At 46.1% G+C, this 15,174-nt stretch overlaps 1 protein-coding gene across 1 annotated transcript in view; it reads right to left on the bottom strand.

The window, feature by feature from the left end:
- Positions 1 to 14,644, bottom strand: part of LOC129713866 (lethal(3)malignant brain tumor-like protein 2) — a 28,827-nt gene extending 14,183 nt beyond the window's left edge. The window contains exons 1-8 of the mRNA XM_055663220.1: positions 14,456 to 14,644; positions 13,365 to 13,482; positions 8,857 to 8,991; positions 7,631 to 7,719; positions 6,890 to 7,121; positions 3,337 to 3,413; positions 2,576 to 2,680; positions 1,960 to 2,107 (exon numbers count right to left, since the gene is read on the bottom strand). Coding sequence (XP_055519195.1) covers positions 1,960 to 2,107; positions 2,576 to 2,680; positions 3,337 to 3,413; positions 6,890 to 7,121; positions 7,631 to 7,719; positions 8,857 to 8,991; positions 13,365 to 13,482; positions 14,456 to 14,629 — 1,078 coding nt within the window. The 5' untranslated portion in view covers positions 14,630 to 14,644. The remainder of the gene's footprint in view (positions 1 to 1,959; positions 2,108 to 2,575; positions 2,681 to 3,336; positions 3,414 to 6,889; positions 7,122 to 7,630; positions 7,720 to 8,856; positions 8,992 to 13,364; positions 13,483 to 14,455) is intronic.
- Positions 14,645 to 15,174: the final 530 nt, after the last annotated feature.

The raw sequence follows: 15,174 nt of genomic DNA, 5'->3' as shown, positions 1-15,174 counted from the left end.
GTGCTACATTGGAACTGTATCCAAGATGCTTATCTAATATGTATCTTCAGATTCAGATTCAATTTTAATTGTCATTGTCAGTGTACAGTACAGAGACAACAAAATGCATTTAGCATCTCCCTGGAAGAGCGACATAGCAAATGATTTGAATAGATAATAATAAGTGACCGGGGGGGGGGGGGGGTGGGTGGTGATTGGCAGTCACCGAGGTACGTTGTTGAGTAGAGTGACAGCCGCCGGGAAGAAGCTGTTCCTCGACCTGCTGGTTCGGCAACGGAGAGACCTGTAGCGCCTCCCGGATGGTAGGAGGGTAAACAGTCCATGGTTGGGGTGAGAGCAGTCCTTGGCGATGCTGAGCGCCCTCCGCAGACAGCGCTTGCTTTGGACAGACTCAATGGAGGGGAGCGAGGAACCGGTGATGCGTTGGACAGTTTTCACCACCCTCTGCAATGCCTTCCGGTCGGAGACAGAGTGCTTAGTGCTTAGGTATCGTAATACTGTATATAGAAATGAATTTCAACGTACCTTGGTACATGTGACAAATAAAGGCATACCAAGACTCCTAACTGAAGAAATAACCTCTTAGCATCTACCCCCAACAAGTCCAATTCAGTCCCAAAGAACATGTGGAAAGACATTAAGGCCCAGCTACGTCAACATTACACAATTCTATCTATAGACTGGGGGATTTCTTCATGAAGCCATGCCCAGTATTTTTCCCCCAACCAACAACTTAAATGAATTACCTCGTCATTTTTCAAGTTATTTATGCAAGTTTGCCCTCTGCAAAAAAGGTGGGCAGGTTTCTTATATCGTACAAGTGAGCAAAAGCACGACATTAACTGTGAAAGAGTTTGGGATTCATTATAAAGGAATGCAAAAAGCCGCAGTTCAAATGTAAATAGTATCATCTTCCCATTAGGGGAAAACAAACAGGGACATGCTGGCCGGTGTGGGCAAGTTGGCCAAAGGGCTCGTTTCCACACTGTATCACTCTATGACTCTAAACAAATGTTATCTCCATATTTACAACAGATTGCGGTTCATAGAACATAGATACATAGAAGCATAGAAAAATAGGTGCAGGAGTAGTCCATTCGGCCCTTCGAGCAACCACCGCCATTCAATATGATCGTGGCTGATCATCTAAAATCAGTGCCCTGTTCCTGTTTTTTCTCCCATATCTCTTGATTCCTTGGTACACAAAAATGCTGGAGAAACTCAGCGGGTGCAGCAGCATCTATGGAGCGAAGGAAATAGGCAACGTTTCGTCCCGAAACGTTGCCTATTTCCTTCGCTCCATAGATGCTGCTGCACCCGCTGAGTTTTTTTCTTGGTTTCTTGGTCCTCCAAAATATTCCAAATGGAATTCATTTATTTATCTTTGTTCATTTTATTAGAAGTTAATACAGTACAAAACAGTACAGTGGAACCTAATTTTAGGTGCCAACTATGTCATACCGTAATCCATTCTATGTACAACCTCTAGTTTTATGTCCAAATGGAATTTAAACTGGAGGTGGACTTTCTCCAGCATTTTTGTACACCTTCGATCTTCCAGCATCTGCAGTTCCTTCTTCAACCTCTCGATTCCCTTATCCCCAAGAGCTAAATCTAACTCTCTCTTGAAAACATCCAGTGAATTGGCCTCCACTGCCTTCTTCTTCTTCTTCTTCTTGCGTGTAGCGTGCACAGCCTAAAGTTGTAGGACATCTTGTTCTATTTGATTGTGCACGCCAGGTTGATTGCATTCGGCGGACCATCATGTGAAGGCTGCAATCTCCCACCCCCACTGCCTTCTAAATTCCAGTGAATACAAGTCATGTACGATCCAACAAGGATCCACCCACACGGTCACAGGAAGAGCGTGCACTCTCCACACAGACAGCACCAGAGGTCAGGGTCTCTGGCGCTAAGAGGCAGCGGCTTTACCAACCGCGCCATCGTGCAACAACTAACCTTGTGGTAACGTTAATGCAATTTGATTCTTCTTACAGAATCCCACAGGAAAGATGGAATTGGAGCAGGCATGGTAACAGAACCAGTCTGATCCATAGGCCGCCTCAGAGCCGTCAATGCCAATCATCAGATACCCGTCCAGTAGCACCTGCCATTCATTGGGTCAAAAATACAAAGCATCACATTTCTGTGCTGGAGGCAGATAGCAATTATAACACAACACATACGATGAAAGAATGGGTCGACTGGGCTTGTACCCACTGGAATTTAGAAGGATGAGAGGGGATCTTATAGAAACATATAAAATTCTTAAAGGATTTGACAGGCTAGATGCAGGAAAAATGTTCCCGATGTTGGGATTGAACATGTTTCGTTCACGTTGATGTTATATTTTACAAGTTATTGACATTTTAAACTTTAATAAACGCTGCAGTCATGCTCCCACTTGCCGGCCACACCTGCGCAGTTGGGGGAGGGTTGCCATGACTCGAGTCACAACGGGGAATCGTCAGCCGCGTCTGCGCAGTTGGGGGCTATGGGCGAGTGGTGGAATATTGAGGTGGGGGGACACCCAACGGGTCCGCACTTGGTCTAGTATTTTATTAAAAACGCTTACCTTTCGGACACTGGCCACGCAAATGGTGGATAAATTCAATGGATCAATGGCCTCCAGTTTCATCCCTTCCTTAAACCAACCATCGTGTGTGTAAACTGCTCGAACCTATAAATTGGAAAGAAACAAAAATCCAAGAATTGGAACATGTTGGAAACATACTGCGAGACCACACAAAGGGCGGTGGGGGTATGGAACAAGCTGCCAGGGGAGGTAGTTGAGGCAGGGGCTATCCCAATGTTAAAGTAACAGTTAGACGGGGACATTAATCGGACAGGTTTGGGGGGGGGGTGGGGGGTGGGGGAGGAGAGATACGGGCCAAACACAGCAGGTGGGACTAGTGTAGTTGGGACATGATGGCCGGTGTGGGCAAGTTGGGCCTGTTTCCACACTGTACCACACTATGACTATCAGGGAATGCTTAAAACACACAATCAACCAGTCAATGTTTGTAGAAAAACAAACACACTAACATTTCCTCATATTCCGCTCGGGTAGCTTGCAACCCACCCAATAGTATGAACATTGAATTCTCCAATTTCAGGTAACCTCCAACAACACTTCCCCTTCCCTTCCCCCTTTGGTATCTTGGCTTGGTAAATGTAAAACAAATCGAGTAAGATCAAATAGAACAAGTTGTCCTACAACTTTAGGCTGTGCACGCCATACGCAAGAAGAAGAACTGTCGACTTGCTACCCTGGACATTTAGTCTGAGGTAGCCACTCCCCTGGAATGAAATAATATGCACGATATTATCCGTTACCTTTTTGAAGAGGTGGGGTACAGCATCACAGTAGATCTTCCTATATGAGGGGTATGTGTCTGCTTTGTGGCCCCCATCTGCAAAAGGAATGAGGACATTCTTTTATTTACTTTTTAATCCCTAAGTGGTCTTGCCCCGTCCTACCTATCTGAGCTTCTTTCACCCTTATTCGCCCTCCCGCTCTCTCAGGTCAGATGATCAGCTGCTCCTGATTGAGCCAAAGACTAAGCGGAAGCTCAGAGGGGACCGTGCCTTTGCTGTGTCTGCTCCGAGATTGCGGAATGAATTGCCTCTGCACGTTAAACAGGCCCCTTCTCTAGCTGTTTTCAAGTCACTCCTGAAGACATATCTATTCTCCATGGCCTTTGTCGACCAATGAGGTGTTGAATTGTTTATTAACTTTATTTGCTTGGTTTTTGCTGCGTTGTTCGTACTCGTGTTTTATGCTTTTTTAATTTATTGTTTGGATTTTTGTATGTAATTTATGCGCCTCGTGTTAGTTGTATGTTCTGTTGTTCTGCCTGTTTTATGATGTCTTGCTTATTTTCTTTTTTCTGTACAGCACTTTGGTCAGCTTTGGTTGTTTTAAAGGTGCTTAACAAATAAAGTTATTATTATTATTTTAGATTTTAGCTGGGCGGATCAGAAGACTGTAGATTTTTTAATCCATTTTATGAATCCCATGCTCGTTTACCCTGCCTCACTTCAACTGGTAAATAATTCAAAGGTGCCAATTTGTTGACTAGAGTCGTCTTATACAACTTGGAATCGCCGGAGACAGTGAGTTTGAAGCCAATGAGCGTAGCTTGACATCTCCTGACGTAGATCCCGTCATAGTCACTCCAGGGTCACGTGTGTGTTGTCAACGGTGATGACTTCGGGGGTTTTTTTTCCGTTGTTTTTTTTAAATTTTATTTATTAGCAGTAAGTACAATACAGTGGTACCTTTTTACAGGTTCCCAAAATTATGTTAATCTCTGGAACTCTCTGCCACAGAGGGTAGTTGAGTAGATTGTTCCCGATGTTAGGGAAGTCCAGGACAAGGGGTCACAGCTTAAGGATAAGGGGGAAGTCCTTTAAAACCGAGATGAGAAGAACTTTTTTCACACACAGAGAGTGGTGAATCTCTGGAACTCTCTGCCACAGAGGGTAGTTGAGGCCACAGTTCATTGGCTATATTTAAGAGGGAGTTAGATGTGGCCCTTGTGGCTAAGGGGATCAGGGGGTATGGAGAGAAGGCAGGTACGGGATACTGAGTTGGATGATCAGCCATGATCATATTGAATGGCGGTGCAGGCTCGAAGGGGCCGAATGGCCTACTCCTGCACCTAATTTCTATGTTTCTATAATACATTCTCTGTTTTTTTTTTTTTTTTTTTTTTTTAAAGAGAGAGATAAGAAAGAAAGAGATAGTAAAGAATAGAGGAAAGTCTAGTGTGTGTGTGTGTGGGGAAAAAAAGAAAAGAAATAAGTAGGAAAGAGAAGCAGGAGGGAGATTATCCACTCGCCACAAGGAGATGCTTTTTTATATTCTTGATCATCTTTCACCCGGTTTTTTTCGTTGTTAAAGTAACGATTCTAATTTCAAATTTTATGTCGAAGGGGAGGTCCAGTCGCTGTTATTTCGGTGGCCTGCTACGACCATGACAGTCGCCAGCAGTCGCCTAAGAATAGCCCAAGTGGGACATGCCCATAATTGTACTGTATTGTATTGTATTCAAATTTATTGTCATTGTCTCAATTTGAGACAACGAAATGAATTTCCCTTACAGGCAGTATCATAAAAAAAAATCATAAAAAAATAAATAATACATAAATAATAAAACATTTAAAATAAAATTTAAATTGAATTAAAAAAAAGCACAAACACAGAAAGTCCACGACACAACATAACAGAAATGGCAGCAAGGTGAGGGTGGCACCATAGTCCAGCCAGCCTCCCCTCCGTGTTCATCCGTGGTCGGGGCTGAGGCATTGATTAGATCACACCCAGGCTTTCTCTGCTCCATAAGATTCACAAGCTCACGGTGACTGTGACCAGATACGTGGCGATCTAACCTACTGCCTCGGTGAGGTCTGCTGCATTATTTTACCGGGTTGTACGCAAAACAAAGAATTACACTGGACCTCAGTAATAGACAATAGGTGATGATCAGCCTGATCACATTGAATGGTGGTACTGGCTCGAAGGGCTGAATGGCAGGAGTGGGCCATTCGGCCCTTCGAGACAGCACCACCATTCAATGTGATCATGGCTGATCATCCCCAATCAGTACCCTGTTCCTGCCTTCTCCCCATATCCCCTGACTCCGCTATTTTTCAGAGCCCTATCTAGCTCAATCTTGAAAGCATCCAGAGAACCGGCCTCCACCGCCCTCTGAGGTGGAGAAGTACAATAAAGTTTCATTGAATCAAAACTCAATAAAGACTCCTCACACCCTTGTAACGGACTGTTCGAACTACTTCCCTCCAGCAGACGTTACAAGGCCTTCTCCAGACTCAGGAACAGCTTCATTCCCAGAGCTATAGCGGCTCTGAACCGGCCCTGCTGAGTGCCCCCCACCCCCCCTGGACTGTCTCCCTTGGATGGTCACGTCACGTAGACACATATGCACTTAAGTCTGTTTGAACTGTTTTGACTATTTCACTGTTCTTTTTACAATCCATGTTCTCGGGGTATCAATATCTAAATCTAAATGTTATTAGTTATTTATGTTCTGACATCGGATGGAAGCTGCATACCAAATCTCGTTGCACTTATGTGCAATGACAATAAAAGATATTATTATTATTGAGGATTTAGAAACATAGAAATTAGGTGCAGGAGTAGGCCATTCGGCCCTTCGAGCCTGCACCGCCATTCAATATGATCATGGCTGATCATCCAACTCAGTATCCCGTACCAGCCTTCTCTCCATACCCTCTGATCCCCTTAGCCACAAGGGCCACATCTAACTCCCTCTTAAATATAGCCAATGAACTGGCCTCGACTACCCTCTGTGGCAGAGAGTTCAAGAGATTCACCACTCTCTGTGTGAAGGAATGGGTGGCGTTTCGGGCCATTCACCTTTGTGCGATATTAGTATTTAAGGCATGTTCTGCCATTCAATGTGATCATGGCTGATCATCCCCAATCAGTACCCCGTTCCTGCCTTCTCCCCATATCCCCTGACTCCGCTATCTCTAAGAGCCCTATCTAGCTCACCCTTGAAAGTCTCCAGAGAACTGGCCTCCACCGCCCTCTGAGGCAGAGAATTTCACGGACTCACAACTCTTCGTGTGAAAAAGTGTTTCCTCGTCTCTGTTCTAAATAGCTTTCCCCTTATTCTTAAACTGTGGCCCCTGGTTCTGGACTCCCCCAACATCGGGAACAATCTTCCTGCATCTAGCCTGTCCAACCCCTTAAGAATTTTGTAAGTTTCTATAAGATCCCCCCTCAATCTACTAAATTGTAGCGAGTACAAGCCGAGTCTATCCAGTCTTTCTTCATATGAAAGTCCTGACATCCCAGGAATCATCCACCCTCATTTGCCGGGCATTCTCCAGTGCTCACCCCCGTGCCTTGCTTTGTGGCCCACTTTCCTGGACCACCCGACCGAGTGGATGAGCGGACTCCACATGTGGCACCAGAAGTCATCGTCCTCTTCACAGTCGTCATACAGCAGCCGCAGGCGCCCGCCCACCACGCTGTCCACAATGGCCTTCCTCGTGCGTGAAATCTGTCCCTTGTCCACAACCTCCACTCTCATCCCCTGTCGGAATGTGTACTTCATGCTGTCCACCATCTGGGCAGAGAGGAAGAGAATCGGTTTTGTTTTGGCCAAAGGCATCAACTAAAAAGAGACACAAAATTGCTGGAGAAACTCAGCGGGTGCAGCAGCATCTATGGAGCGAAGGAAATAGGCGACGTTTCGGGCCGAAACCCTTCTTCAGACTCAGCTGCACCCGCTGAGTTTCTCCAGCAATTTTGTGTACCTCAAGTCAAGTCAAGTCAAGTTTATTTGTCACATACACATACGAGATGTGCAGTGAAATGAAAGTGGCAATGCTCGCGGATTTTTTGTGCAAAAGACAAACAACAAAACAACCAAACAAATTATAAACACAATCATAACACACATATTCTTTTACATAATAAATAATAGAAGGAAAAACATTCTGTAGAGTTAGTCCCTGGTGAGATAGGCGTTTACAGTCCGAATTGCCTCTGGGAAGAAACTCCTTCGATCTTCCAGCATCTGCAGTTCCTTCTTGAAAACTAAAAAGAGACCATCAGAATGGTTAATTCACTTACCTTGTCGTGAAAGTCAACTGGGAGGGTCTTGGAACCAATTAGTCTCTTTAACAGATAGTCTTTCCAATCCGTGGTTCTGTTTTGCACAGCTGCAGGGAGGATATCACCAATTAATACAAAGCCACTTTACCATAGAATACTTTCCCATCAAGACCTGAACATATTGTAGATAGACACAAAAGCACCGGAGCAACTCAGCTGGTCAGACAACATCTCTAGAGAAAAAGAATAGGTGACGTTTCGGGTTGGAACCCTTCTTCAGATTTAGAGGGGGGAGGAGAGGGGAACTGGATGTAGTGAAACACTGTACTGTACACTGTACTGTACACTGACAATGACAATTAAAATTGAATCTTAATCTGAAAGGCCAGAACAAATCAGGGTCGCCAACAGATGACCAAGGAATGGTGGAGCCCATACTTGTGAAGTGTTTCGTCATCTATAATATCAAGCTTTTCATTGTTCCTTGGAAAGATCAAACAATAGATAGTACTCTTTCCCTCACCACCCACCCTCTGCTAAGTAGTCGCTGTTCTACCAACCACCATCTACTGAATGACCCACAGCCAGGACAGAAAGTTGACTTCCCTCCAATTCTCCCCTTCGGCCAGCCTCTAGGGCAGCACACAGTGGCGCAGCGGTAGAGTCACTGCCTTACAGCGCCAGCCAGCCACCCACGACTACGGGTGGGGTCTGCTCGGAGTTTGTACTGTGACCACGTGGGTTTTCTCCAGGTGCTCCGGTTTCCTCCAACACTCCAAAGACGTACAGGTGTGCAGGTTAATTGGCATCGGTACGATGTAAAATTGTCCCGAGCATGTGGGAGAGTGTTAGCGTACAGGGTGATCGCTGGCTGGCATGGACACGGTGGGCCGAAGACACAATTTCCATGTTGTATCTATAAAGCGTAACGTTTATAAAGAGGCATGAAAACATCACTACTTCTCCCCATTTCTCTCTTATACCCCCACCATGCTGTACTAGTCATAAAGCGGGAACAAACCCTTCGGCCCAACTTGCCCATGCTAACCAAGATGCCCCATCTACGCCAGTCCCACCTGCCTGTGTTTCACCCATATCCCCCCAGATCTTCCCTAGCCATGTGCCTATCCAAACATCTTTTAGATGTTACTTGATCAAGTGGGAGGGGCGGGGGGGGGGAAGGGGCACGGAGTCCCGTGGAGGGGAAGGGGGGGAGGGGGGAACGCAATATTCCAAGTACCTACCCTGAGGTGGCACAAGTGGTTTATCAAGTGTTGCACACCAGCCAATTGGGTGGACATCTGCATTCCCTAGATTATACCAAAAGTCTTGCTGCAAGTCATCTTCAAATCCCTCGTATCTCAGTAGTGCCTTGTAACCTGAAAGAAACATTATAAGTCAAGTCAAGTCAAGTCAAGTTTATTTGTCACATACACATACGAGATGTGCAGTGAAATGAAAGTGGTAATACTCGCGGACTTTTGTGCAAAAGACAAACAACAAAACAAATTATAAACACAATCATAACACACATATTCTTATTCATAATAAATAATAGAAGGAAAAACGTTCTGTAGAGTTAGTCCCTGGTGAGAAAGGCGTTTACAGTCCGAAGGGGAAATCCTTTAAAACCGAGATGAGAAGAACTTTTTTCACGCAGAGAGTGGTGAATCTCTGGAACTCTCTGCCACAGAGGGTAGTTGAGGCCAGTTCATTGGCTATATTTAAGAGGGAGTTAGATGTGGCCCTTGTGGCTAAGGGGATCAGGGGGTATGGAGAGAACGCAGGTACAGGATACTGAGTTGGATGATCAGCCATGATCATATTGAATGGCGGTGCAGGCTCGAATGGCCAAATGGCCTACTCCTGCACCTAATTTCTATGTTTCTATGTAATTGCCTCTGGGAAGAAACTCCTTCTCAACCTCTCCGTTCTCACTGCATGGCAACGGAGGCGTTTGCCTGACCGTAGCGGCTGGAACAGTCCGTTGCAGGGGTGGAAGAGGTCTCTCATGAATGCTTTCATGGTTTTATTTGCCGAAGAACAAAAATAACATAAAATGCCGGGCCATTCACCAGGTCAGGCAGTTAACATCTCACCTTGAAAACCTTTCATCCGGGAAGATCATTGGCTCAAAGTTTAGTTTAGTTCATTGACACGTGTACCAAGGTACAGTGAAAAGCTTGCTTTGTTGGTGCATGTGGAAAGTCTGTACGTTGATTACAACCAAGCTGTCCCACAGTGAACAGATACAAGATAAAAGGGAATAACGTTTAGTGCAAGATAAGAGTCCAGGAAAGTGTGATTAAAGATTGTCCGGGGGTCTCCAATGAGGTAGATGGTAGGTCTGGACTGCTATCTAGCTGGTGATAGGAATGTCCAGTTGCCTGATAACAGCTGGGAAGAAACTGTCCCTGAATCTAGAGGTGTGTGTTTCCACACTCCTGTACCTCTTAACCGATTAATTTTCTGGATGAGAATTGTCCTCGACTATGTTTAGAGATACAGCAAGGAAACAGGCCCTTCAGCCCACCAGGTCCAGGGCGACCATCGATCACCTGTTCACATTAGTTCTATGTTATCCCACTTTCTCATCCACCCCCGACATACGAGGGACAATTTATAGACTCCAATTAACCAACAATTAACACATTTGTACTCCCTGGCTTTTGACCATGCCTGAGGCTTTGCTTCTGTTTGTGGTGTTTTTGATGTTTCTTTATTTTACATGTCTTTTCCTACTACAGGTGCACAACCTTTTATCCGTTGTTCCGGAAACCGAAAAACTCCGAAAACCGGCCATTTTTTCCAGATGTCGTCTGCACACCAAAGCTCGCGTTTGGCGCCAAACTTGACCCGAAACGACCCACGGTCAACCCAGGTCTGTACTACTGTAGCGGCTGCCTCCTCCCCGGAGTCCGGGAGACGCTTAAACATCTGTAAATGTTAGTCAGTTAGTTTGGAGGGCTTTTATGTGAAGGGGGGGTGAAGGGGTAAACTTTAATTCTTAGTCTCCTACCTGGTCGGAGAGGCGGGGAGCGGTCAACGCATTACTGGGTCGCCGTGCAGTAAGCTCCGCAGCGCTGTGGCCGGTGGGGCAGCGGGTGGCGCCGGTTGTAGCTCCGACCCCGGCAACTCTACCCCTGGCTGCGAGGCGCTCCAAATCCAGCGCGGCCCGCGGCTGGACGCCCCAGCTGCGCGAATGTCGGGAGTCGGCGGCGTCGCAGCGCTGGGATACCAGCGGGGAGCGGGCAATGCCTTACCGGGTTGCCGTGCGGCAAGCTCCGGAGCGCTGTGGCCGCCGACCCCAACGTTCGCGGAGCGTCGCTGGATTTGGAGCCGCGCAGCCAGGGGTAGAGTTGCCGGGGTCGGAGCTCCAACCGGCGCCGCCCGCGGCCGGACGGAGCCCCCAGCTCCGCGAGGTTGGGAGTCGCCGACCAGGTAGGGGACGAAGAATTAAAGTTTCCCCCTTCACCCCTACTCCACCACCACCACCACATAAAATCCCTCCAAACTAACTGACTAACATTTATGCAATGATTCTCCCGGTCTCCGAGGAGGAGGCAGCCGCTCCAGACTTTTCAAGTAGCCCGCGCTACCTACCTAATCTACGCTAAAAATCTTCCATTCGGAAATCCGAAAATGTCCGAAATCCGACAAGTGTCTGGTCCCAAGGCTTTCGGATGAAAGGTTGTGCACCTGTATTTCTTTTGATTGTTATTTTGGGTGTGTATTAGCTTTTTTGTCAATGATTAGTGATGTACAGCACTTTGTTGCAGCTATGTTTGTTTTTAAAGTGCTCTATAAATAAAATTATTATTATTATTATTATTATTACAAACCCACAAGTTTTTGGGGATGTGGGAGGAAATGCTGAGATATCGAATCTCCTGCTCTGCTCACCAAAGGCAGAACACCGACTCGCTAAAGGGAAGCTGGACACCCCCCCCCCCATCCTGCCCCTCACCATTATATCAGTGACCCCATGGAAAAAGAAGGGTCTCGACCCGAAACGTCACCCATTCCCTCGCTCCATAGATGCTGCCTCACCCGCTGAGTTTCTCCAGCATGGAAAAAGCTAAGCATGCAAGTTAGTTTATATTAAAGCACACACAACGTTTTTTTAATGACTTATTATTGTTTAAATTAAATGTTTAAATGGTTTTTTTTCATTATTTATTATTGTTGTAAAAAAAATATTTACTTGAATTTGCTTCAGATATCTGGCTAAGTCGTTCTATAATATAATAATAATAATAATAACTTTATTTATAAAGCGCTTTTAGACAACATCAGTTACCACAAAGTGCTGTACATGGGAAATCAACAAAAAGTTATTACAAACTACTAAAACCATTAATACGACAGGACTATAAAAACAGTAAAAATTAAAAGACATTAAAAGCACTAAAACAGGAACAATGTCTCAGCCAGTGTCGAAAGCCAGTGAATAAAAGTGAGTTTATATCTCGTGTTCTAAGGTGGCACAGTGGCGCAGCTGGCTGAGCTACTGCCTCACAGCACCAGAGACCCGGGTTTGATCCTGACCTCGGGTGCTGTCTGTGTGGAGTGTGCACATTCTCCCCGTGACGGTTTCCTCCGGGTGCTACGGTTTCCTCTCACATCCCAAGGACGTGCGGGTTTGTAGGTTAATTGGACCACTGTAAAATTGCCCTGAGTGTGTGAGGAGGGGATCTCTTCTTCTTGCCAATGAAACATAAACCAAAGGAATAGTTAGATCTCAAGCCGGGTGTTGAGCAGCCAGGTTGTTGCCTCTGCTGGCGTCAATGAAGGAGCGGATGAGAAAGTGGAATAACATAGGACTAGTGTGAACAGATGATCAATAGTGGGTGTGAACTCTGTGGGACATAGGGGCTGTTTCTATGCTGTATCTCGAAACTAAACTCAAAGGCCATATAGTATGGAAACAGGCCCTTCGGCCCAAGTTACCCATGCTGACCAACATGCCCCATCTGCACTAGTCTACATATGGGTTTGGCCCATATTCCTCCAACCCTTTCCTATCCATGTATGTGTCAAAATGTCTTTTATATATTGTTATAAACCTGCCTCAATCACCTCCTCTGGGAGTTTGTTCTATATATCCACTGCTTTGTGTGAAAAGATTGTCCCCAAGTTTCCTTTCACATCTCGCCCCTCTCATCTTAAACCTAAGTCCTCTTGTTCTCGATTCCCCTACTCACAGTATGAGACTCTGTGCATATACCCTGTCGATTCCCCTCGTGGTCTTATACACCACCATAAGATCACCCCTCATCCTCCTGTGCGCCAATAAATAACGTCCTAGCCGACCCAATATATCTCCCTATAGCTCAGGTCCTGGCAACATTTCTGTAAATCTTCTCTGCACTCTTTCCAGCAACAACACTATTCCCTTAGCAGGGTGAACGAAACTGAACACGGCACTCAAAATGTGGCCTGACCAACATCCTGTACAACTCTAACTTAACATCCCAACTGGAGTCCTTACCAACGGACCAAACACAATCACCTCAAAGCAACGGAGACACATCAGTTATGAGGCAGTGTCCCGATCCAAATTGTTGCCATTGCTATGAGGAAGGGTCCCAACCTGAAACGTCGCCTGTTCATTCCTTCCACAGATGCTGCCTGACCCGCTGCGTTCCTCCAGCACTTTGACCAATTTTGTGGAGCTGGTGGATTTTGATGACAGTGCTTTGAGCTGGAGAATCCAGTGAAATTCCAAGCAAGAACAAGAAAAGGGACCTACCTGCTAATTTGATGACTGAGGCTATCCAGTAGACCTTGTTAGGAAGGTTACAGTTATGATTCAATATTTCCACTTTCATGCCTTCTGTAACATCTTCCCACTGGTCATATAGTGGAACCTAAATGAGAAAAACCAGGGATTGCATTAGTCCACATCTCTGGCCTTTTTACAAGATGAGACTTGACTGAATTACAATCATTACGTTCACTTCTGAAGATCATGAATTTAAATACTGCTTTAGGTGAGCAGATAATCGAGGCAGACTGGTGTGTGTGTGTGTGTGTGTGTGTGTGTGTGTGTGTGTGTGTGTGTGTGTGTGTGTGTGTGTGTGTGCGTGCGTGCGTGCGTGCGTGCGTGCGTGCGTGCGTGCGTGCGTGCGTGCGTGCGTGCGTGTGTGTGTGTATCTTCATTCCCGCAGCAACGAGGTCGACTCTTCAGTGAAATAGTGCAATTTTTTCCAGATTAGTTTAGAGATACAGAGTGGAAACAGGTCCTCTGGCCCACCGAGTCCACACTGATCAGCGATGCCCATACACTAGTTTGTAGGTTAATTGGCTTGGTAAATGTAAAAATTGTCGTTTTGTTTACGTGTGGTGCTGCTGCAAGTAAGAATTTCATTGTTCTATCTGGGACATTTGACAATATCACATTCTTGAACTCAGACACCAACCAATTGGTCAGGAACTGGCGGAGAATGGAAAGAACTGGAGGGGGCACCTTTAACGAAGATAACTTTTTAAGGGCCTGTCCCACCAACATGCGACTCCATGCGGCAAGCGCAACCTAACGTGGTTGCTTGAGCCGTACGGCCTCGCGGGGCCGGTCCCACTTCGATCGCCGGAGCCGTATGGAGTTGTGGTCCCGACATCACGCGGGGCTCCGAAAAACTGACCGTGTTCAAAAATTCAGCGCGGCAACGGCCCGCAGCCGCCTCGACGCCGTACGTCACGTGCGAACTTCCCGCGGATTTCGCTCGAACTTCATGTCACTCACTCGACCTCCGCACGGCCCACGCTTCTGGTTTGGTCGCGCTTGCCGCATGCAGGTCGCATGCTCATGGGACAGGCCCTTAACATGCCACAGCTACTCACATGTTTAAAGCAGCCAACAGAGGCAGCTTTGCTGTTCTGTTCTTCAATATATTTCCCCCATTCAAACCCTTGGGCAGCATCTTGAAAGAAATAAACAGTAATTAGAAGAAACAAGAGGTCTGAAAATCTTAGGTACACAACAATGCTGGAGAAACTCAGCGGGTGCAGCAGCATCTATGGAGCAAAGGAAATAGGCGACGTTTCGGGCCGAAACCCTTCTTCAGATCTGAAAATCTTGTTGTTTTTGAAGGCCCAAAAAAAAAAAAAAACTGTAGATGCTGGAAATCAGAAACAGATTGGGTCTGTGGGAAGAGGAACAGAGATAATATTAAATAAATGAAATGACTTTGAAATAATTTCAATTCCGAGACTTTTCATTGAATAAAGCATCTCGGACCGGAACCCTTCACGGTTTTACTTTTCCACAGATGCTGACGGAACCGCTGTGTGTTTCCAGCATTTTCTGTTTTTAAACCAGATGATTGGGCTCAATGCTAATTGAACTCGAGCTTTAAATAATAGATTGGTGCTGGACACAAAATGCTGGAGTAACACAGCCTCGCCTACAGCCTGTCTGTCTTTTCTTGTTATTTTTTTAGTGTGTTTTAAAAAGTATGTGTTAATGTTCTCTGGGTTTGTATTATGTGGGGATGTGGGGGGGTGGGGGGGGGGGATGTGGGGGGGATGGGGGGGGGGGGGGGGGGATGGGTGGGGGGGGG

The sequence above is a fragment of the Leucoraja erinacea genome, chromosome 37 (genome assembly GCF_028641065.1).
Source record: "Leucoraja erinacea ecotype New England chromosome 37, Leri_hhj_1, whole genome shotgun sequence".
Taxonomy (NCBI): Eukaryota; Metazoa; Chordata; class Chondrichthyes; order Rajiformes; family Rajidae; genus Leucoraja; species Leucoraja erinaceus.
The sequence above is the reverse complement of the archived record's forward strand: the minus strand, read 5'-3'. Positions and strand labels throughout refer to the sequence as shown.